Raw genomic sequence first — 22,451 nt, 5'->3', positions numbered from 1 at the left:
TCCAGGTGAACCCCCCACCCATACATAATTGCATCTGTGGTAATTTCTGCAATCGCCCTTTTGAGTTTGACATTTTCCAAAGATGTCTTTATTTCTGCAGTCTTACGTGCTCCTTCTAGTATTCCAAAAATAACATATCTCCTGAAAAAGCCTTTAAAGGGGTATTCCGGGTATCATAAATATAACTTATGTTTTAGACTAACTGTTAAACTGCTTCTGCTATAATTGCTGGACTCCTCTCTCTCTCCTTGCACTGTAAGCAGGATATCTAACCTTACCTAAGCAATTAGGTTCCTAGATTTCTAAGTTTCCTCCAAATGTGTTCCGCTTCCTGTTGTCTTTTCCCCAGTACTGACCTTTACCTGTTTACCTGTGTGACCCTGTCCTGCAAGCCCAAACCTCAGACCTGTTTCACAGATTCTTAAGAAACTGCTAGACCTGACCTCTGTGTGTTATTGGCTGCCTTGACAGGCTAATCACACACATTTTTACACCCCCCTAAAAAAACTTGGATGAGTGGTGAAAATATGCAAAATGTTGAACCATTTTTATGCAAGTAAGCCTAAGGGCACTGTAACGGATCACCTGGCACCCCGACTGAGTACCTCCGTTGCTGGATGCTCCTAGCGTTTCCTGAGGTCTCCAAGCACTCTGGCAGACACCACCACCACCAAACCGAAGAAGCAGATAAATCCTCTTCAAACATATGAATGCTGTAGACAGTGGAATAGGAAACCATACGAATAGGTTTACGCTCCTAGCAGTCAAACTGGAACAGCATACCATAAATCCTCCCCCAAGAATGAGACGACACTTCACCTTGAGGGTTAAAACAGGAACTGACTGTTCTTAACGTACAGCCTCTTTTATTCACAAACCACAAACATAGTACTGCCCACAGGGTTTTGAAATACAATCAATATATTACAACACATACAATGTAAGTACAGCAACCAATCGTTCACGCCCCTTGGGGACCAGAAGGGAGACTGCGACACAGGACAGATATGTAGCAATTCAGGATACAGACACAACACATCTCCACAATGCATCATGGTTTCCTCCTCTCTGCCCTGGAGACAACCGAGGAGCAATCCAATTATCTCTCAGGACAAAGGGAAATCGCCAATACACATTTGGAGACAACAGGACAGACATCACCATTTAAACACACAATGGGACAATAGAACAATGGGACAATAGAAACACACCCAGCATATTCCTCCCCTCTGTCTATCCACTCAACTATCTCCCAAGCTGACAAGTTACACTTATTATAAATTGTTACAACTTTGTGAGTTTACATTGTCCATACATATAACTTACATCAATTTAACCAGTATAACTTGGGGACAAACCTATCCAAAATTCACTTGAATAGGTACAGGGGTTTAAAAGTTAGTATGGGCCATAATCCTGAGGCAAGAGGCTGGTAAACAGGCCTCTCCAAAACCCTCACGGTCAGTACCTGAGTTAGTCTGGCAGTCCAACCCCAACCCAATACTGGACCTGTTGAATCTTGGGGCCTGGCTCTGTTCTGTATGTCCCCAGCTGTTGAGTGGGCATCTGCTACTCCTTGCTTCCTTGTGGTTCTCCAGCTTGGAGCTGTAGGTACTTGGTGGGCAGAGGCCGACTGCGCTCTGCCCAGATGCCAGCTCTTCCGCTGGGGATGCCTGTGGGAAGTCAGTCTCTGGACAAGAGGATAGGGGAGGGCAGAGGCCGACTGCGCTCTGCCCTGATGCCAGCTCTTCTGCTGGGGTAGCCTGTGGGGAGTCGGCCTCTGGACAAGTGGATAGGGGAGGGCAGAGGCCAACTGCGCTCTGCCCAGATGCCAGCTCTTCTGCTGGGGTAGCCTGTGGGGAGTCAGCCTCTGGACAAGAGGATAGGGGAGGGCAGAGGCCAACTGCGCTCTGCCCAGATGCCAGCTCTTCCGCTGGGGTAGCCGGTGGGGAGTCAGCCTCTGGACAAGAGGATAGGGGAGGGCAGAGGCCGACTGCGCTCTGCCCTGATGCCAGCTCTTCTGCTGGGGTGAGGGGGGTACAAGCCAGTCCTGTAACAAGGGGGTCGGTGGAGCAGGGGCTAGCGGTGCTCTGCCCGGATGCCAGCTCTTCCGCTGGGAAGGGATCAGTGGGTATCGCAGGCTCATCCACTGCCCCCAGAACTCGGTTGGGAAGTAGCTGGGAAGGGGAGGGCTCGCTTACCTCCTCCTCCTGGTATCCCTGCGGAGATGGATGGGGATCGGGACCGACCGTCCAGCATCCCTGTAGGACTGGCACCAAGCCCGCGGTCTCATCTGCACCCATGGAGAGGGGCTTGTGTTCCCCTTTTCCCGGTATATCCGGCTGCTGGTGGAAGGTGAGGCCGGTTGCCTCTCCTCCCCAGGACTCTGGTTGCTGTAGGGCAGAGGGACCCCGCATCTCCTCCCCCTGGAACTCAGGTTGCCGCTGGGGAGAGAGACCGGTTGTCTCCTCTCCCTGTGATATGCACTGCCGTTGGAGATCTAGGCAGGCAGCCCAGCATCCCTATAGGGCCGGTAGAGAGACCTCGGTCCCATCTCCACCTGCCATCTGTGGGTCCTCCCAGGACCAGTCTGTGAGGTCCCTCAACATTTGCGAGTAAGGACCACCTGCGTCCACACCTGTCAACTCCGGCTGCTGCTGAGGGTCTGGGCCAGCTGCCCAGCATCCCGGTGGAGAGCCCTCGGTCCCGTCTCCACCTGCCTGTTGTGGTTCCTCACAGGACCAGTCTATGAGGACCCCTACTTCTGGTTCCTCTGGCCGCCTCAGAGTGAGACTGCTAACCCCCTCGGATGCAGCCTCTGCTCGGCTGCTGTAACACTCCTTCCGCTGGGCAATTTCTCTCTCTTTCGCCAGTCGGAATTCTCGTTCCATCCTTGCGTGTCGCTTGGCTGTGACCTGGTTCCAGATGGCCTGGCATATATCCATGGACACATTATCTCCATACTGGGCCACTCGCTGCCTCGCCTCAGCCAGCCAGTCATCTTCAGAGCCTTCCATACTTGTCTGCTCCAAGTCGCTGGATACCTCTGCTCCCCGGGGTGCTGCATGAGTGCTAGCGTTGCCCTCAATTTGTAACTCCACACGTTACCGGTGTCTCTGAGCTGCTTCTCCTCACTCTAGGACGCCATCCCACTGCTTGCTACCAATGTAACGGATCACCTGGCGTTTCCTGAGGTCTCCAAGCACTCTGGCAGACACCACCATCACCGAACCGAAGAAACAGATAAATCCTCTTCAGACATATGAATGCTGTAGACAGTGGCATAGGAAACCATACGAATAGGTTTACGCTCCTAGCAGTCAAACTGGAACAGCATACCATAAATCCTCCCCCAAGAATGAGACGACATTTCACCTTGAGGGTTAAAACAGGAACTGACTGTACTTCACGTACAGCCTCTTTTATTCACAAACCACAAACATAGTACTGCCCACAGGGTTTTGAAATACAACCAATCAATATATTACAACACATACAATGTAAGTTCACGCCCCTAGGGGACCAGAAGGGAGACTGCGACACAGGACAGATATGTAGCAATTCAGGATACAGACACAACACATCCCCACAATGCATCATGGTTTCCTCCTCTCTGCCCTGGAGACACCCGAGGAGCAATCCAATTATCTCTCAGGACAAAGGGAAATCGCCAATACACATGTGGAGACAACAGGACAGACATCACCATTTAAACACACAATGGGACAATGGGACAATAGAACAATGGGACAATAGAAACACACCCAGCATAATCCTCCCCTCTGTCTATCCACTCAACTATCTCCCAAGCTGACAAGTTACACTTGTTATAAATTGTTACAACTTTGTGAGTTTACATTGTCCATACATATAACTTACATCAATTTAACCAGTATAACTTGGGGACAAACCTATCCAAAATTCACTTGAATAGGTTCAGGGGTTTAAAAGTTAGTATGGGCCATAATCCTGAGGCAAGAGGCTGGTAAACAGGCCTCTCCAAAGCCCAGTGGCGAGGTTGGTTTCGCCACAGGCACTTTCACACTTGCGTTAAACTTTTCCGGTATAGAATTCCGTCACAGGGGCTCAATACCGGAAAAAGTTTTATCCTAATGCATTCTGAATAGAGAGCAATTAGTTCAGTATGCATCAGGATGTCTTCAGTTCAGTCACTGTACGGTTTTAGGACAGAGAAAATACTGCAGCATGCTGCGGTATTTTCTCTGTCCAAAATTCTGGAACACTTGCCGGAATGCCATTATTTTCCATTGAAATGCATTTATGCCGGATCCAGCCCCAAGTGTTCCGGAAAAACTGATCCGGTTTGTGGTCTGCACATGCGCAGACCTTTAAAAATGTGAAAAAGATAAATACCGGTTTGTTTTCCTGGAGAGACGGATCCGGTATTGCAATGCATTTGTGAGACGGATCCACATCCGGATCCGTCTACAAATGGTATCCGTTTGCATACAGATTGCCGGATCCGGCAGGCAGTTCCGGCGATGGAACTGCCTGCTGGAATCCAACAACACAAGTGTGAAAGTACCTTAAGAAGTCACAAAGTCCTATTTTGTGACTTATTAAAAATAATTCTGGAGTGTCGGGCTGATACATTTCCCTCCATTTGCAGAGTGATTTCAATATTTTTTCTCCTGAGATGTAGAACATCAGGCACCATTCTTGATTCTCTCTTTTCTGCTATGGTCTTGTTTTCAAACGGAAGGGATGTGCGCTTTAAAGTACAAGCCCATTAAAGGGGTTCTCTCACTTCAGCCAGTGGCATTTATCCTGTAGAGAAAGTGAATACAAGGCACTTACTAATGCATTGTGATTGTCCATATTGCTCCCTTCGTTGGCTTAATTCATTTTTATATTGCATTATACACTGCTCGTATCCAGGGTTATGGCCACCACTGCAGCGAAGATACAAAGTGCCTATGAATGCTCCTATGGTCCCAGCCACCAGAGAGGCCAGTACTTTTTCCTATAGCAGGGATCAGCAACCTTTGGCACTCCAGCTGCTATGAAACTACAACTCCCAGCATGCAAACTTACTCGGCTGTTCTTCCTGTAGTGTGCAAGCAGTATTATCTTTAACACAGCAATGACGGATTCGTCATGAACACCATTGAAAGTCAGTGGGGGACGGATCCTTTTTCTATTGTGTCTTTCCTATGAAGGAAGGGAAGGTATTTTGCAGCACTCCGTTCTGTTCAGTTCCGTTTTGTCTCCATTGACAATGAATAGGGACAAAACGGAAGCGTATTTCTCCGGTATTGAGACCCTCTGCCGGATCTCAATACCGTAAAATGTAAACGCAAGTGTGAAAGTAGCCTTAGCGAATTAGAAATTGTGCCAAAGTAAATTTTTCTTACGGGATCTATCACCATCTTCAGTAGAGTAGCAGGGACCTATGCCAAAGAATGCCGCCATATTGCTTGCCACTTTTGCATTCCCTTCTCTATAGCTGATGGTGAAGTGTCACAATTGCATTGATGGAAGATGCTGAACAAAGTTTGCCATCACTTTCTGTGACGCCAATTCAGCAGTGACAGCCAATATGCCGTACGCCTGGAGAAAAATATCAGAATCTGTGTCTGTAAAAGAAACATGTCTCATAAAATGTAACTTTTAATTTACTTATATATGGCCAGTTTTGGGTGGAAATATTTAGAAATCCTTTAGCACTAAGCCTGCCCGTAGTTATTGTGATGGCACTAGATGCTGTTGTTTTTCCCCGTTAAACATATGCTGCAGCCTTTTATCACTATTTCAACAGCCGGATGGACCACTGCCATCCTCATCCACAGCTCGGACCCCTGCCCCAGGTTGGCTGCCAGCAGAGGAGATTCATTTCTCCACCCATATGCTGCGCTGCATAACTGAGGCACATAATGAGATAACTTAGTCCAGGGTTTGGCTTCAGATTAGTGACCTTGACCTGAGAAGAGGATGCTTCCTTTATATACAGTAGTAGTAGTAGTAGCTTACGGGTTGGCAGGTGACCGCTGAGAGAATTTCCAGGTTAAATCTAGTTTTTCCTCAAGACATAATTGATGGTCTCGCCATCTGCATCTGTGCTCCTTCTTTGCAACATCATATGGACTTATTTCCCTTGGCAGCAGCTGCCTGACACTGGTGGCTACAGTTAAAGGGGTTTTCCAAGATTTTGATACTGCTGACCTATCATCAGGATAGGTCATCAGTATTTGATTGGTGGGGATCTGACACCCAGGACCCCAGCCAATCAGCTGTTTGAGAAGGAAGCGGCACTCCTGTGAGCGTTGTCACCTTCTCTAAACGTACCAAGTACAGCGTCCTACATTGTATAACGTCTGTGCATGCCATCACAGCCCAGCCCCATTCACTTCAATGGGGCTGAACGCAGTACCAAGCACAGCTGCTATACAATGTACGGCAAAATCTCGAATAAACCCCTTTAAAGGGATATTTCCATCACAGACATCGCTGGGCTATGCCATCACTTTCATATTGGTGGAGGTCTGACTGCAGTCCTTACATGTTTTCCCTGTATGGTAATGCTGTTCTCCTTTCATTCTCGGGCAAAGCAATATAGCGGTATAGAGTATCATCACTAGAGAGGAGTGAATTTCCGCTTATAAAATTCGTTGACACTTCATTTGTTGGTTAAAGGTGAATTGTGTTATAGATTCCGTTACCACGGACCAGAACGCAATTCTATGACGGAATGCATAACGGAATGCCTTTAGAGGCGTTCGGTTATTCATTCTGTCATAATAGAAGTCTATGGGCTGCAAAATGGATCCGTCCCGTTTCAGTTATGCAGGAGAGGACTCCCCTGCATAACGGAAATGGGACAGATTCGTTTTGCAGCCCGTAGACTTCTATTATGACGGAATGAATAACAGGCATTGCCAAAAATGAAAGGTGAAATCTGATTGGTTGCTATGGGCAACTAAGCCAGTTCTACTTTACACCAGTTTGATAAATGACCCATAAAACTACAGTGAAATAGCATTTGAAATTTTTGCTTCCCTGTTTATGCTTGTTTCCCAGTATATATCGAATGCAATATTAAATGGTGCCACTAGAAAGTACCAGTGGCGGACACAGACAGCAGAGGGCCCCTGTGCAAAGAATGTGCCTGGAATCCCCCCCCACCTAAGCCAAATTCTTAACCTAACCTATTCCATCCTAACATTACTTATAGCAATACAAAAACATACAGGTAAGGCAACTTTTACACCTGCGGCACTACACTCCGGCCACCTGATCCGGCAGAAAATGCAAGGAATCAGCCGGACACAAACTCAGGCATGCAGCGGTTTGTGTCCTGCTCATTCTCTGCATTTTTGCTAGATTGTGGCCGGATCTCTGCCAGACCCCATTTATAGTTAAATGGGCCAGCGGGCATTTTGTCTGCATCCAGCAGTTCTGGAGCATTCCGGCAGTCTGTTCTCTGCTGGAAGAGCCTGCCAGAATCACTAACTCAGATGTGAAAGTAGCCTGAGGCTGGGTTCACACTTGGGCGTTGCGCAAACGCGCGTTTTTGACGCGCATTTTTATGCGCGTTTTTGTAATAGTAAACGCGCGTTTGACGCGCGTTTGTGTGATTCACTACAGTGTCCTATGGCCACAAACGCCCCAAAAGTCGCTCATGTACTTTTTGGAGCGTCGGGCGTTTTACAGCGCGATCGTACGCGCTGTAAAACGCCCAAGTGTGAACCATTCCCATAGGGAATCATTGGTTTCTCCTTGTTGAGCGTTTTACAGCGCGTAGGAACGCGCTGTAAAACGCTCAGGTGTGAACCCAGCCTCATACAGCCCCACATACCTCTTACATCCAGTGACGTCTCCTTTGATGTAGATGTTCTCTGTCCTCATCTTCTCTTTTCAGACCAGACCACCATGATGATTTCTTTCAGACATCTCTTCTCTTTGCAGAGACAGACATCTTAGTTTCCTAGTTTTCCATCCTCCTCCCACGTTCTTTAACACCCCATCCTGCCACCCCCAATACTGTGCCCGCTGTGCTCCCTATGCTAGTTACACACAGTTTCCCTTCAATAATTATTGGCACACAGTGTCCTAAAAGATAACTAAAAATAACCAGGAAACAGTGTTCCTGACACTAATAGTGTAAACATAATGTTCCCCAAAAATAATTGTGCTAAGCTGATACCGTGCCCGGGTGCCCCCCACAGTAATAGTGTTCCCCAAAGTCCCACCAATAGAAATAATTATCTACCAGACAACACGTAGTAGTAAGGGCTGTTTCACACGAGCGGATGCCGTGTGTGACATCCGCTGCGTGAATGACAGCCAAGACACGCTGCAGACAGCAGAAGCACGGAGCATTAACATGACTGATAACGCTCCGTGCCTCTCTGTGACCTTTTTACTACAAAATCACAGTGAGATAAAGTTGTCACCATGATTTTGTAGTAAAAAGGTCACAGAGAGGCACGGACCATTATCAATCATGTTAATGCTCCGTGCTTCTGCTGTCCGCAGCGGGTCTTGGCTCTCATTCACGCAGCCGATTACCCGCACGGGATGCGCTCGTGTGAAACAGCCCTAATAGTGCCCCTGCAGTAATAATGTCCCCACTGTGCCCCAGAAGTAATAATGCTCCCATAGTGCTCATACTAGTATTAATGTTCCTCATAGTCCCTCAATTGTAATAAAGCCCACCATAATGCCCCCAGTAGTAATAATTCTCTTCATAATGTGTAACAGTAGAAAAATGCCCCCTTATAATGTGCGCCAGTACATAAAAATGTCCTGTTGTGTGGCAGTATAAATACTTCCTCTTAGTGCCCCCTGCAGAGCCAATGTCCCCATATGTTATGTTATGTTACTAAGTCCTTATATAGCGCTCTAGAGGAACTCAATCCGATCGAAGCGCTTGTCGACGGCTATATTGGTGGGCCATAGTGCCCTCATAATGTGTGCCAATGCTCCCTATGTCCCCATGTGTGCCCAAAAACCCTCTTAGTGCCCCCATTTGGGTCAAGGTCCCCATAGTGGCCTATAATTTGCGCCAGTATAAAATACTCCTATATTGTGCCCCGATAGTACGCCTCCCCTTGTCCCCATGGTGCCTGACATAATGTGCCAGTATAAAATGCCCCATAATGTGTGCCAGTATAATGCCTCTATATAATGACCCCAATAGTTCTCCTATCCCCCATTCTCCATAGTGCCTCCCCATGTGTGGCAGTATATAAATAGGGCCCCCATAGTGCTGCTCTCCCCCCTTCTCTATAGTGCCCCCCATGTGTGCCGGTATATAAGATAGGATCCCCAGTAGATGCCACCATAGTACCCCCCCCCATGTGTGCTAGTATATAGGATAGGACCCCATAGTCCTGCTCTCCCCCCTTCTCCATAGTACCCCCCATGTGTGCTGTTATATAAGATAGGTCCCCATAGTGCTCATCTCCCTCCATAGAGCTCCCCATGTGTGCCAGTATATAAGATAGAGCCGCCATATTGCTCCTCCCCCTCCATTGTGACCCCCATGTGTGCAAGTATACAAGACAGGGCCTCCATAGTACCCCCCATGTGTGCTGTTATATAAGATAGGTCCCCATAGTGCTCTTCTCCTTCCATAGAGCTCCCCATGTGTGCCAGTATATAAGATAGAGTATAAATATTGAGCTGAGTGTACCTTATTGTAGTTATTTTAAAACATAACTTTTATTTTATCGATCTTTAGAATATTGTGACACTTATACTAAGACAATGCTAGTGTTGCACTGCTTTCTTGGATGTGATATTGTTAATTACACCATATTTGACTTTTTATTATTTTGGGTAAAAATATAACATAAGTTAAACTTTGTGCACCCTGGAGTACCTCTTTGACACTTCCTCTGCTGTTATGATCCACACCTGATTTTGACTTCAAAAACTGCATCAAACAACCTGACCGTATGGCAGCACCCTTGTTGGTTGGCATTGGAAGCAGTTAATGGGCCAGATTTCTCATGACTCTGGGCGCTCACTCCACCTTCACATATGGCTAAAGTCAGATTTATGATCGGCCCTTTAAGACTGTAATAAATGTGGTTTGACGGTAGCAGTTTATCCGTCAGTAAGCAGCTTTACAAAAGTCGCACGTCCTTACGAAAAAGTCGCATGTTCTATTAAAGAGTCTCCCAAGATAAGCATGGTCCTCACTGGAGTGAAATTGCGCATTTTTTTGCGACTTTTCTGCGACTTTTTAAATAGTTGCAATAGTAAATCTGTCTAGAAATTCCATACAATGTACATAAGGAAAACACGCCCACTTTCAGAAAACTAGCGAGCATAGTGCAGAGCAGAAAAAAATTCGCAAATTTTTGTGCATTTTAAGCGATTGTGCAAAAAATCAGCAACTTTTTCACTCCATTATTCTGACTTGAGCTAATGATAAATCTGGCCCAATGTGTTTGTCAGTAGACACAACCATAACTACAAAGTTTTTTGGCACTGATTTTGGAGCGTTTTTGCTTAAAAATAAGTTAAAAAAATGCCTCAAAACAGCCTCCCATTCGCTTTAATGGGAAGCAGCACTTTTTTTTTTACACATGGAAAAAGGAAGCATTTCCCATTGAAATTAATAGGATGCTGAAAAAACAATTTTTTGTGTCCATGCATTTTTTGTGCACATCTGCTTCAAAAAGCTCAAGAAAATTAAGTGAACACCCATTGGTTAAAAAAAGGGGTCAAAACGCATAATAAACTGCTAAAAAACATATTTTGTTGCTGAAAAAGCATGCATATTCCACGCTGATTTTTTTTAAGCGTGTGAACTGGCCCTAATGCTTTTTATTCACACAGTCAACATTCAGTTGTGGCCCTAAAACACAGAACAGATGCAGATCTTTCCTTTAGGCCTCTAGTGTTTTTATGGTCAGTTTTTCACAGATCCGTTGTTCCGTTTTTTGTTTCCGTTTCTGTTCCGTTTTTCCGTATCGCATATACAGTAATTACATATAAAGAAATTGGGCTGGGCATAACATTTTCAATAGATGGTTCCACAAAAACGGAACGGATACGGAAGACATACGGATGCATTTTGGACTCATTTACTTGAATCTTGACTTGGAGCCACAGAACGTGATTTGCGAGCAATAATAGGACATGTTCTATCTTTCAACGGAGCAAAAATACGGAAACGGAATGCATACGGAGTACATTCAGGTTTTCGGAACCATTGAAATGAATGGTTTCGTATATAGACCGTATATGGACCGTAAAAAACAAAACAAAAAACTGTTGTGTGAAAGAGGCCTTATACCTTATCTCTGTGTAGCCTCTACACTTGGTTTTGGCCGCAATCACTGATGGAAATCAATGACCGAACACTGACGTGTCAATAAGGCTTTAGTCCTTATTCGCATGACCGAGCGAATGGTGGGTCCCTAATGTATGGCCATTGGTCGTGTGCGAATGCAGGGTCCGCAATGTATGGCCACTGATTGTGTGCACTCCGTATCACGGATGCAGACCCGTTGACTTGAACGGGTACGTAATCCAAGATACTGAGTGGAGGCACAGATCGGAAATCCATGAAAGCGCTATGAAGCACTTCCGTAGGATTTCGGTCTGTGCCTCTGCACTGCCTAAAAATAGAACATGTGGAATGTATCTTGTGGATCGCGGACCCATTCAAGTGAATGAGTCCACATCCGCAATCGGCGTGCACTGAACACTGACGTGTGAATAAGGCATAAGAAAATATGTTTTGATTTCTTTTATTTTTTAGAATTCACAGGCTTTTATTTGAATAGTATAATTGCAAAAAATCTTTAGTGAATTTCCTTCTAGTTGTCATGTGAGTGGTTGGTAGAGGAATATCTGAAAAGTCAAGGGACTGCAAATTGCCTCTCTCACAGCAGGAACATCAAACAGAATGTTTCCTCAAATTACCTGCCATTGCTGTCCATTCCGATTGGATTTTCTGTCTACTGTACATGCCGTTTTCAACCTGTGCAATGATAGGTTTAGATAATTACCGTATCATGATTATGCTTTTATCTTTGTTAGTCAGGCCCTAGAATGTACCATGGATAAAGGCTTATGTAGAAGTGATTATGGGGAGCTGCAATAGCAATTATTTTAAATGGATATTGCAATTGTATTCATCATACAACAGGGACAAATATTATCACAATTGTTTGATGTATCTAGTGAAATGCCTTTAATTTACTGGTTGTAATCTAGAAGGTCTGTTGATCCGGCACTGTTTTGTGCAGAGAATTGTAATATAACGTTTCTCTCTCACCAATTATTGTCAAGGCCAGAAAGCAGAAGACTTAGTAGAAAGAAACATTACCTTTTGTATTTGTTATTTTTTGTAATTTATTTTTAAAAGGTGTTTTTTGCATGATTCATTACTTTTTTCCAGAATTTTTTTCACCATCAAGCTTTACTGTCTTCACAATGTACTGAGGCTTGAATTCAGTGCCCGGGGATCATCTGACTTACTCTTTGTGGCCACTAGCACCAGAAAGAACAGTTTTGCTTTCATCAGTCCACAAAATGTTGGCAGTCGGTGTGTTCCTTGGCAAATTTTAATCTATTCAGGAGATGTCTTTTCAACAACAGGACTATGCAGGAAGTGTTTGCTGGTAACTTGGCTTCACTTAGTTGTCTTCTGATTGCAGCAGTATTCGTTGGTAACTTCAGATCTTCTTTGATCTTTCTTGAGGTGATCATTAGATGAGCCTTTGCCATTTTGACTACTCTTCGATCCATTTGAGCAGTAGTTCTTTGCTTTCTTCCCTTTCTTTCAGGTTTTGGTTGCCACTTCAAAGCATTTGAGATAATTTTAGCTGAGCAGCATATAATTTGCTGCACTTCTCTATATGTTTTTCCCTCTACAATAAAAGTTTTAATCCACCTTTGTTCTTCATCAGAACAATGTCTGAAACAACCAATTTCCCCCAGTATTTCAGAAGGAATTGCACTATAACTAACATGTGTAACATTTGCCACCCTCCTACTTGAATAAGGGCCAAAATTGATACCTGGTATCCCACCGAATGAATGACTTCACCAATGTAACTCCTCAATGCTATCATTTTGGTCAGTAGAATGGGGGTCCAGTGTTCTACATTTGAATGGAGTGGTGGTTGAGCATAGGCACTGACACTGTTCAAACTCTATGGGAGCAAGTTGAGAAAAAATAAATAAAAAATCGTGTGTATGTGCTGAATGTTCCCCTATGATGCTGAGATGGTGGTTGAGGGGGAATTAGCACAGGGGCGCCAAGGGAGTGGTATATATGAGTATGTGCTGTAAATTAGGTATAAAATTCTATTTTAGGTATACAAATCTTTGGTGAGGTTTTTTTTTTTTTTTTTATAAAAAGTTGGTTTATAAAATAGGTCTATAGAAATATGTCTATAAAAGTGAATATTTAAAATCAAGAGTTGATAGTACTGAAGCGGTATAGTATTGCAATACTGAAAATGTATAATAAATATATACATATACGGTATAAAAGGCGGAAACTGGAGGCCTTACTTCACCAGGGAGGGAGGTATTGGATAAGCATAAAACAAAAACCTCACCAAAGATTTTGATACCTTTAAAAAAACATTTTTATGCCTAATTTACAGTACATACTCATATATACCACTCCCTTGGCGCCCCTGTGCTAATTCCCCCTCAACCACCATCTGAGCATTATAGGGAAACACTCAGCACATACACCCAAAATTGTTTTCTTTTTTCTCAACTTGCATTCACTTGCAGTGCACGGGCGTGCACTGTCTTTTCAAGGGTGCTGCCTCGGGAACGGTTATTCGCCATTTTTCTTTTTCTACTACCCAGTAGTCTCCTTGGCGCTTCTGATACCATCCTCCTTGTCTCCCGCACCCTTCCAGTTTTTTTTTTTCCTCTCATATATACAAACTCTATGGGACTGAGGGATACCTAGTTATAGTATTAGAAAAATGTTATATTATTGGTTGCCTCAAAGATGCACCAGGGATTCTATCTGATCCCTTTATGATCACAAACTGCACAAGACAAAGGTGCCCTCTCTCTCCATTAATATTTATTTTAGCTATTGAGTCATTTTCAGAACATATTAGGTCTCACTCCAAGATATCAGTTTCTTTTAATAGGTAATACACATCATAAAATTGGCCTCTTTTCTAATGTAAAATTATAAACTTTTGCAATTATCTTTTTTTTTTTCTGAATTGTTTGCTGGGTATTCCTCCTCCTTCCGCTTCTAAGTTTATCTTCTGTTTCTATTAGTTATGGCCACTACTGCTACAGTAGTGGCCGCGCTTGTGGCCTCTGTTTGTCTCTATGTGGCTGGCCAGGCCGACGGGACTGTGTATGGCTTTCCCATGCGCACTAGCTCCCAGGCAGGACACTGTGCTGTAGAAGTGAAGAGCCGGCTTTCAGTCCCTAAACTGTGAAGCCGCTCTGTATTGATCAGTGGTGATTCTAGGAACAATATATAGTGGGGACAAATAAGATACCACAGTCAAAAATGGGGGGGGGGGGGGGGGGGCACTAATAATTTTCACCACTTATTCATACTACTTAAAAAAATATATATATAATAAGTATATATAAATAAGATTACAAAATACGAGAGTATTGCGGTATGCAGGGATACCTTTTTATTGTACTAACCTAATACTTAAAAGACAAGCTTTCCAGAGTTTTCCTTTCTTCCTCGGTATTGCTTCAGACCTGAGAAAGAGAGAAACACTCTCCCAAACTTTTCTTTATAGTTTAAAGCAGTTTCAGCAAACACCAGGGCAGTGTAAATAATCCCATATGTTAAACATGTCACTAAAGAATGAACAGACGCTCACAGGCTTATTCACAAAGGGGTGACTAGTTTGAAGAAGGGAACAATCTAGGACAAATAGCTAAGGGGAGCTATCTATTTGGTTGATGACTTAATCACCAGAATTTCAAATATTTGTATAAGGAGGTGTGGATGGTGATTTTATTTTAAAACTTAACTTTTATTTAGGTATTTATATAGAATATAGTCCCCGAGTGTTCCTTAATGAAAATAAAAAAGGGGGTGTATGATGACACCAGGGATATGGGAAAGTGCGCTGTGACGCCTTTGATATATACAAGTAAGGATGTGCACAGCAGCACTTTACAGGCAACCAATGGTCCTACCATGTAAGTCAGAATCCTCTTGTCACCTTGAATGTTCAATGGCTTGAATAAGCTGAAATGAAGAGCGGTTAGACCTGGACGAGGGGTATTGGTTAGAATTCTAACCAATACCCCTCGTCCAGGTCTAACCGCTCTTCATTTCAGCTTATTCAAGCCATTGAACATTCAAGGTGACAAGAGGACTTACATGGTAGGGGTTTATTAATAAAGCCCATCATAATGCCCCCAGTACTAATAATTCTCCTTATAACGTGCCAGTGCAAAAAATACCCCTTTTTAATGCCCCCAGTTGAGCTAATGTCCCCATAGTGCCCCCATAATTTGCCAGTATTAAATAACCCTATATAGTGCCCCCAGTAAATGCCCCATAGTGCTCCTCTCCCCCTTCTTCCTAGTGCCCCCATAATGTACCAGTATAAAATCCCCCATATATAGTGCCCCAGTAGATGCCCTCAGTGTCCCCCATAATTTGCAAGTATAAAATACCCCTTCTTAGTGCCCCCCATAGATGAGCCCATAGTTCTCCTCTCTCCCCTGCCCCATAGTACCCACCATAATGTGCCCCAGTATAAAATACCCCTATACAGAGCCCCCCATATAAAATACCCCTTCTTTGTGTCATCAGTAGAAGCCCCCATAGTATTCCTCTCCCCCATATAAAATACCCCTTCTTTGTGACCTCAATAGATGCTACCGATAATGTGCCAGTAAGAAGTGCCCTAATAGATGCCCCCACAGAGCCCCCAATAATGTGCCAGTAAGATGTCCCCCCATAGATGCCCCTCAATAATGTGCCAGTTACAAGTGCCCCCATAGATGCCCCCCAATCATGTGCCAGTAGTAGTACCATATAAAATAAAATAAACACTTATAATTACCTCCTTGAGGCTGGCAGCAATGCAATGCAGGTCTCTTCCGACCTGTGTCCCGTGCTGTACGGCTCAGGCGGTGAGATGAAGTCATCGCGCCGCCTGCACCGGCCTGTGATAGGCTGCAAGCCTAGTGCCTGCAGCCTATCAGAGGAACGGGGAAGGGAGGCGCCTCTCCCTCCCCTGCCCCGCCGCACCACTTCCATCTGTATCGCTGTCCTGAGGACGGCGATAGAGTTGAGTATGGAGATAAGCACTTCCACAATGGAAGCACTCATCTCCCTGTGCCCTGCTGCCGCCCCCCAGGTCAGGAGCAACTGGGCCTGGGGCAGCTGCCCCTTTTGCCCCGCGTTAAAGACGGCCCTGACTGTACTAGCGGTGGCGGGCAGCGTTTTAAAGGGGAATCAGCCGGAGGGAAAGGAATAACCTTGGGGGGGGGGGGGCTTGCTTCCCTGTAGCACGCCAATGGTATTGATCCTCTTCTGCCTTCAGCATCATGCACAGAGCAGGGACCCGCTGTCACAGCCTTCATGCCGTGCTCCTCTGCAACTCTCTCACTGGAACGTCAGCACTTATTGAGGTGAGCAGCAGAGGAGACACAGCATATAAGCAGGGAGGCACAGCAATGCTGTATTCCACAGTCATGGTCTGTAGGACAGGAGAGTGCACTGCAGGAACCTCGCATGTGTCTGGTATGAACAGAGTTGGGGAGAAGAGACAAGACGGCTCAGCACACAGTAGTGGAAACCTGAGAGCAGCTCTGAGATAACAGTCTGAAGCATTCCTTCTGCTCAGGTCTCCTGAGCTGTCACATCCATAAGCACTGAAGCGGACGCTGCCTGGGCTGTAGATAACACTGGTGATGTGCAGTGCCACTTCTCCAACCTCCTCCTAACTACACACACAAAGTTCTTCTTTTCCTAACATTATCAAGGGTTACAAGGAGCAGCATCTTCTAAAGCACTGCTATTACAAGTTTTTGTAGGAGCATCGGGAGCGTCCACATGTCATATGATGAAAGAGGAAGAGTATGGCCCACATAGCTTCAGATCTAGGGAACAAGGATGAGCAAAAGTAGACAGCAGGAAATGAAAATGGTGAGATGGGAATACCCCTTTAAAGCAGTTGTGCAGGCAATATATATATATTGAGGACCTATCCTCCGGGTAGGTCATAAATATCAGATCGGAGGGGGTCCGACACCCAGCACCCCCGCCGATCATGCGAGCGCCACTTCCTCTTTATTACACTGCCCGTCGTCTCAGAAGCGAGTGTAATTACAAGTACTTGCTCCATTCACTTGATTACAGTGAGTATTTGTAATTACACTACACCGCCGTTACAGAGAAGACCACGCATAGTGTAATGATCAGGAAATAACACTCGTATGGAGCGCCGACTCCTCTTCAAACATCTGATTGGCAGGGGTGCCGTGTTTCGGACTCCACCAATCAGATATTGATGACCTATCCTGAGGATAGGTCATCCTTATAAACAGGCTGAACAACCCCTTTAATGAATCTAGATCGCATATCCTACCTATGAATATAGATAAAACCTCTAAACTGCATATTCAGTCTTTATTCTCCTTTAGTTGGAAATATAAACATGTAAAGTACTTAGGTGTATATCTTCCACCACATAGTAAATACCTATATAAATCTAATTATGGCCCACTTATTTCCCGGATCTCATCCTTAATGACCACCTTATCACACCCTTTTTTGTCCTGGTCCAGACGTATAGCAATGATTAAAGGGGTTTTCCAGGCTTTTACTATTGATGACCTATCCTCAGGATAGGTAATCAATATCAGATCTGTGGGAGTCTGACACGCGGCTCCCCCGCCGATCAGCTGTTTGAAGAGAAGGCACACATCTCTCTTCCTGCTCACCTTTGCTATATCGACAGCAAGCAGGAAGAGAGAGTGCCTTTTCTCCATATAGCTGATCCTCTGCCTGGAGTCAGACCCCCGCCGATCTGATATTGATGACCTATCCTGAGGATAGGTCATCAGTATTAATAGCCTGGAAAACCCCTTTGAGATGTTCATCCTACCTATGTTCTAGATTTATGTAATAAACTACAGCGGAAATTTTGGGAATGCATCTATTTTAGCTCACCAGCTTATATTCATAAAGGGATTTTTTGTGTTTTTGTCAAGACTGTGAATTGACTTGAACAGGAGACTACAATAAGGCAAAAATAATCAAGAACAGCAGAGTGAATCTAGGATACTAAATCAATCCCTGCACTAATATTACAATGTCAATACATAACAGGATTTATCTGACACAGAACAGGATTACCCTTTTATACTAACCTTTGGTGGCACATTTTCCCATTTAGATTAGGAAAAAGCACATATTTTATATATATATATATATATATATATATATTACTTAAAAAGATGTCTAAAAATGCTTCTCATTGGGAATCAGCAATCACGATTGCTCTAAACAGGTACCTTTCTCTGGAATTACTTGCTAAGATGTACCCCTAATAAATGTTGAAAGTTATGAGCTAATGTTGGAACAACTTTTCATATATGGTGGGATTGCTCATTAATGCAAACCTTTTGGATGGATATTTTTATTTCAGAAAAACAGTTATAGATGGAAGTCTTCCAAGAACCCCCCAATTAACACTATTGGGGTAAAGTAGAACTGGCTTAGTTGCCCATAGCAACCAATCAGATTCCACCTTTCATTTTTCACAGCTCCTTTGGAAAATGAAAGGTGGTATCTGATTGGTTGCTATGGGCAATTAGACCAGGTCTACTTTAAATTAGTTTGATAAATCTGCCCCCTATGTATTTTCCTCCTGATCACTTGGGATCCCGGTGGTCAGACTCCACCAATCTGACCGTTATCCCCCAGTGGATAGGTCATAACGTGTACTTTCTGGAATACCTCTTTAACAATTTTTTTTTGTTTCTTCCTAAAAGTTCTTTATATCTACAATTGATTCTCATATACTTTTCTATTCTGTCTGATAATTCAGACTATGAGATTATCTGTCACCTCTCTGATTCCATAGATTCTGATTATAGGTATTTTACCACATTTACATACATAGTACCGTAATACATGATGTAGTAACATTCCATTATTTCTATTTCAGAGCATACTATGGCCACCCCACTAGAAGATGTTGGCAAACAGGTAGGAAATGAGATCATGTAGGTCGGCATATGTTTGTATTAATAGCGTAATGTTTTATATATTTGCATATGTGAAAAGGTGGCTTCATTTCATCATCATTCACTAGCAGGGCTGGTGCAAGGATTTTTGCCGCCCCTTGACTCCGCCCATTGACCACGAGATAAATATCTCGGTCAAATGCCAACTTTGTATAAAAAAATGGGAAAAGTTGTCTTTTGCCGAGATTTTTCTTTCATGCCATGCCCCTCACGGAATACCTTGGGGTGTCTTCTTTCCAAAATGGGGTCACTTGTGGGGTAGTTATACTGCCCTGGCTTTTTAGGGGCCCAGATGCGTGAGAAGTAGTTTGAAATCAAAATGTATAAAAAAAAAAGCCCTGTGAAATCCTAAAGGTGTTCTTTGGAATGTGGGCCCCTTTGCCCACCTAGGCTGCAAAAAAGTGTCACACATCTGGTATCGCCGTACTCAGGAAAAGTTGGGCAATGTGTTTTGGGGTGTCATTTTACATATACTCATGCTGGGTGAGAGAAATATCTCGGGAAAAGTTGTCTTTTGCCATTTTTTTTATACAAAGTTGGCATTTGACCAAGATATTTTTCTCACCCAGCATGGGTATATGTAAAAAGACACCCCAAAACACATTGCCCTACTTCTCCTGAGTACGGCGATACCACATGTGTGACACTTTTTTGCAGCCTACATGCGCAAAGGGGCCCAAATTCCTTTTAGGAGGGCATTTTTAGACTTCTTCTCACGCTTTAAAGCCCCTCTAAAATGCCAGGGAAGTATAAATACCCCACATGTGACCCCATTTTGGAAAGAAGACACCCCAAGGTATTCAATGATGGGCATGGCGAGTTCATAGAAGATTTTTTTTTGTGCACAAGTTAGCGGAAATAGATTTTTTTTTTGTTTTTTCTCACAAAGTCTCCCTTTCCGCTAACTTGGGACAAAAAGTTAAATCTTTCATAGACTGAATATGCCCCTAAGCGAATACCTTGGGGTGTCTTCTTTCCGAAATGGGGTCACATGTGGGGTATTCATACTACCCTGGCATTTTAGGGGCTCTAAAGTGTGAGAAGAAGTCTGAAATATAAATGTCTAAACATTTTTACGCATTTGGATTCCGTGAGGGGTATGGTGAGTTCATGTGAGATTTTATTTTTTGACACAAGTTAGTGGAATATGAGACTTTGTAAGAAAAAACAAAAAAAATATCAATTTCCGCTAACTTGTGCCAAAAAAAATTCTAAATGGAGCCTTACAGGGGGGTGATCAATGACAGGGGGGTGATCAATGACAGGGGGCTGATCAGGGAGTGTATATGGGATGATAACCCCCCTGTCATTGATCACCCCCCTGTAAGGCTCCATTCAGACGTCCGTATGTGTTTTGCGGATCCGATCCATGGATCCGTAAAACACATACGGACGTCTGAATGGAGCCTTACAGGGGGGTGATCAATGACAGGGGGGTGATCAGGGAGTGTATATGGGGTGATCACCCCCCTGTCATTGATCACCCCCCTGTAAGGCTCCATTCAGACGTCCGTATGTGTTTTGCGGATCCGATCCGTGGATCCGTAAAACACATACGGACGTCTGAATGGAGCCTAACAGGGGGGTGATCAATGACAGGGGGGTGATCAGGGAGTCTATATGGGGTGATCAGGGGTTAATAAGGGGTTAATAAGTGACGGGGGGTGGGGGGGTGGGGGGGTGTAGTGTAGTGTGGTGCTTGGTGCTACTTTACTGAGCTACCTGTGTCCTCTGGTGGTCGATCCAAGCAAAAGGGATCACCAGAGGACCAGGTAGCAGGTATATTAGACGCTGTTATCAAAACAGCGTCTAATATACCTGTTAGGGGTTAAAAAAATTGCATCTACAGCCTGCCAGCGAACGATCGCCGCTGGCAGGCTGTAGATCCACTCTCTTACCTTCCGATCCTGTGAACGCGCACGCCTGTGTGCGCGTGTTCACAGGAAGTCTCGCGATATGACGCGTAGACGCGTGACTCTGCCTGGGACAGCCACCTCTGGACCGCGATCCTGCGTTAGGCAGTCCAGAGGCGGTTAAAGGGCATCTGTCAGCAGATTTGTACCTATGAAACTGGTTGACCTGTTACATGTGCGCTCGGCAGCTGAAGACATTTGTGTTGGTCCTGAGTTCATATGTACCCGCATCGCTGAGAAGAATGAAGTTTTAATATATGCAAATGAGCCTCTGGGAGTAATGGGGGTGTTGCTGTTACACCTAGAGGCTCTGCTATCTCTGCAACTGCCACACCCTCTGCACTTTGATTGACAGGATCAGGTGTGATCACTTTTAAGAGGGCCCAGCAGTTGCAGAGAAAGCTGAGCCTCTAGGTGTAACGGTAACAACCCCATTACTCCTAGAGGCTCATTTGCAGATGTTAAAACATCATGCCAAGTACACATGTAACTGGTCAGCCAGTTTTATGGGTACAAATCTGCAGACAGATTCTCTTTAATATATTGGGAAGTTTCCGTTTTCCACAGTTACATATCATCTGGTTTCGGGCAGTATAAGAGACATTGGCTTTTACGTGCTGCATTTTTTTTTCTAGATCTGGCGAGGAGCATTTCTTCTTGCTGATTACATCCTGTGGCAGCAGGATCTCTTCAGAGGGTGCACGGCATTGGAGCTCGGGGCGGGCACTGGCTTCACAAGTATCATTATGGCAACAGTTGCTAAGGCCGTCTACTGCACAGGTAGAGCATATCATTTCTTCCTAATATCATTCCCGTCACAGATGAATTATCCCCCCTGCCCAGAGTCCAGCTCACAGAACTCTCATTGACATCGTAAGACTCAAGGCATTTTATGTGAAAACTTCAAATGTAAGAAGCGTGGAGTAGAGTTTATTATTTTAACTCCTTAGTGACCAGCCTGTTTTGAGCCTTACTGACCAAGTGTTTTTCTTCCTTTTTTCATTGTCACGTTCCAAAAGCTATAACTTTATTTTTCAGTCTGTGAGGCTTGAGGGCTTGTTTTTTGCGGGACCAGTTGTATTTTTTTTTTTTGTCAAATCTTTATTTAGATTTTTCAATGCTCAGACATGTCAATGTCATGACATTTGTAGAAGATACAAACAACAATAAAGTGAAGTGAACATAAAAATAATAATATCAATACTCCATCTCTTAGATTTTCACACTTGGTCAAGTATTAATTCTTACATGTGCTGTTACGTTCATTCCCTAACAAAAAGACTGACACAATCAGTGGTTTCATAACGCGATCTTCTTTAGCAACCCACAATG

At 44.3% G+C, this 22,451-nt stretch overlaps 1 protein-coding gene across 2 annotated transcripts in view; it reads left to right on the top strand.

Moving 5' to 3' along the window:
- Positions 1-22,451, top strand: part of METTL22 (methyltransferase 22, Kin17 lysine) — a 236,465-nt gene that overhangs the window by 35,936 nt on the left and 178,078 nt on the right. For both annotated transcript variants that reach the window (XM_044303615.1, XM_044303614.1), the window contains exons 4-5: positions 19,128-19,168; positions 21,755-21,899. In XM_044303615.1, coding sequence (XP_044159550.1) covers positions 19,128-19,168; positions 21,755-21,899 — 186 coding nt within the window. The remainder of the gene's footprint in view (positions 1-19,127; positions 19,169-21,754; positions 21,900-22,451) is intronic.

Source organism: Bufo gargarizans, chromosome 8, assembly GCF_014858855.1.
Source record: "Bufo gargarizans isolate SCDJY-AF-19 chromosome 8, ASM1485885v1, whole genome shotgun sequence".
In the NCBI taxonomy this organism is placed as follows: Eukaryota; Metazoa; Chordata; class Amphibia; order Anura; family Bufonidae; genus Bufo; species Bufo gargarizans.
The sequence above is the reverse complement of the archived record's forward strand: the minus strand, read 5'-3'. Positions and strand labels throughout refer to the sequence as shown.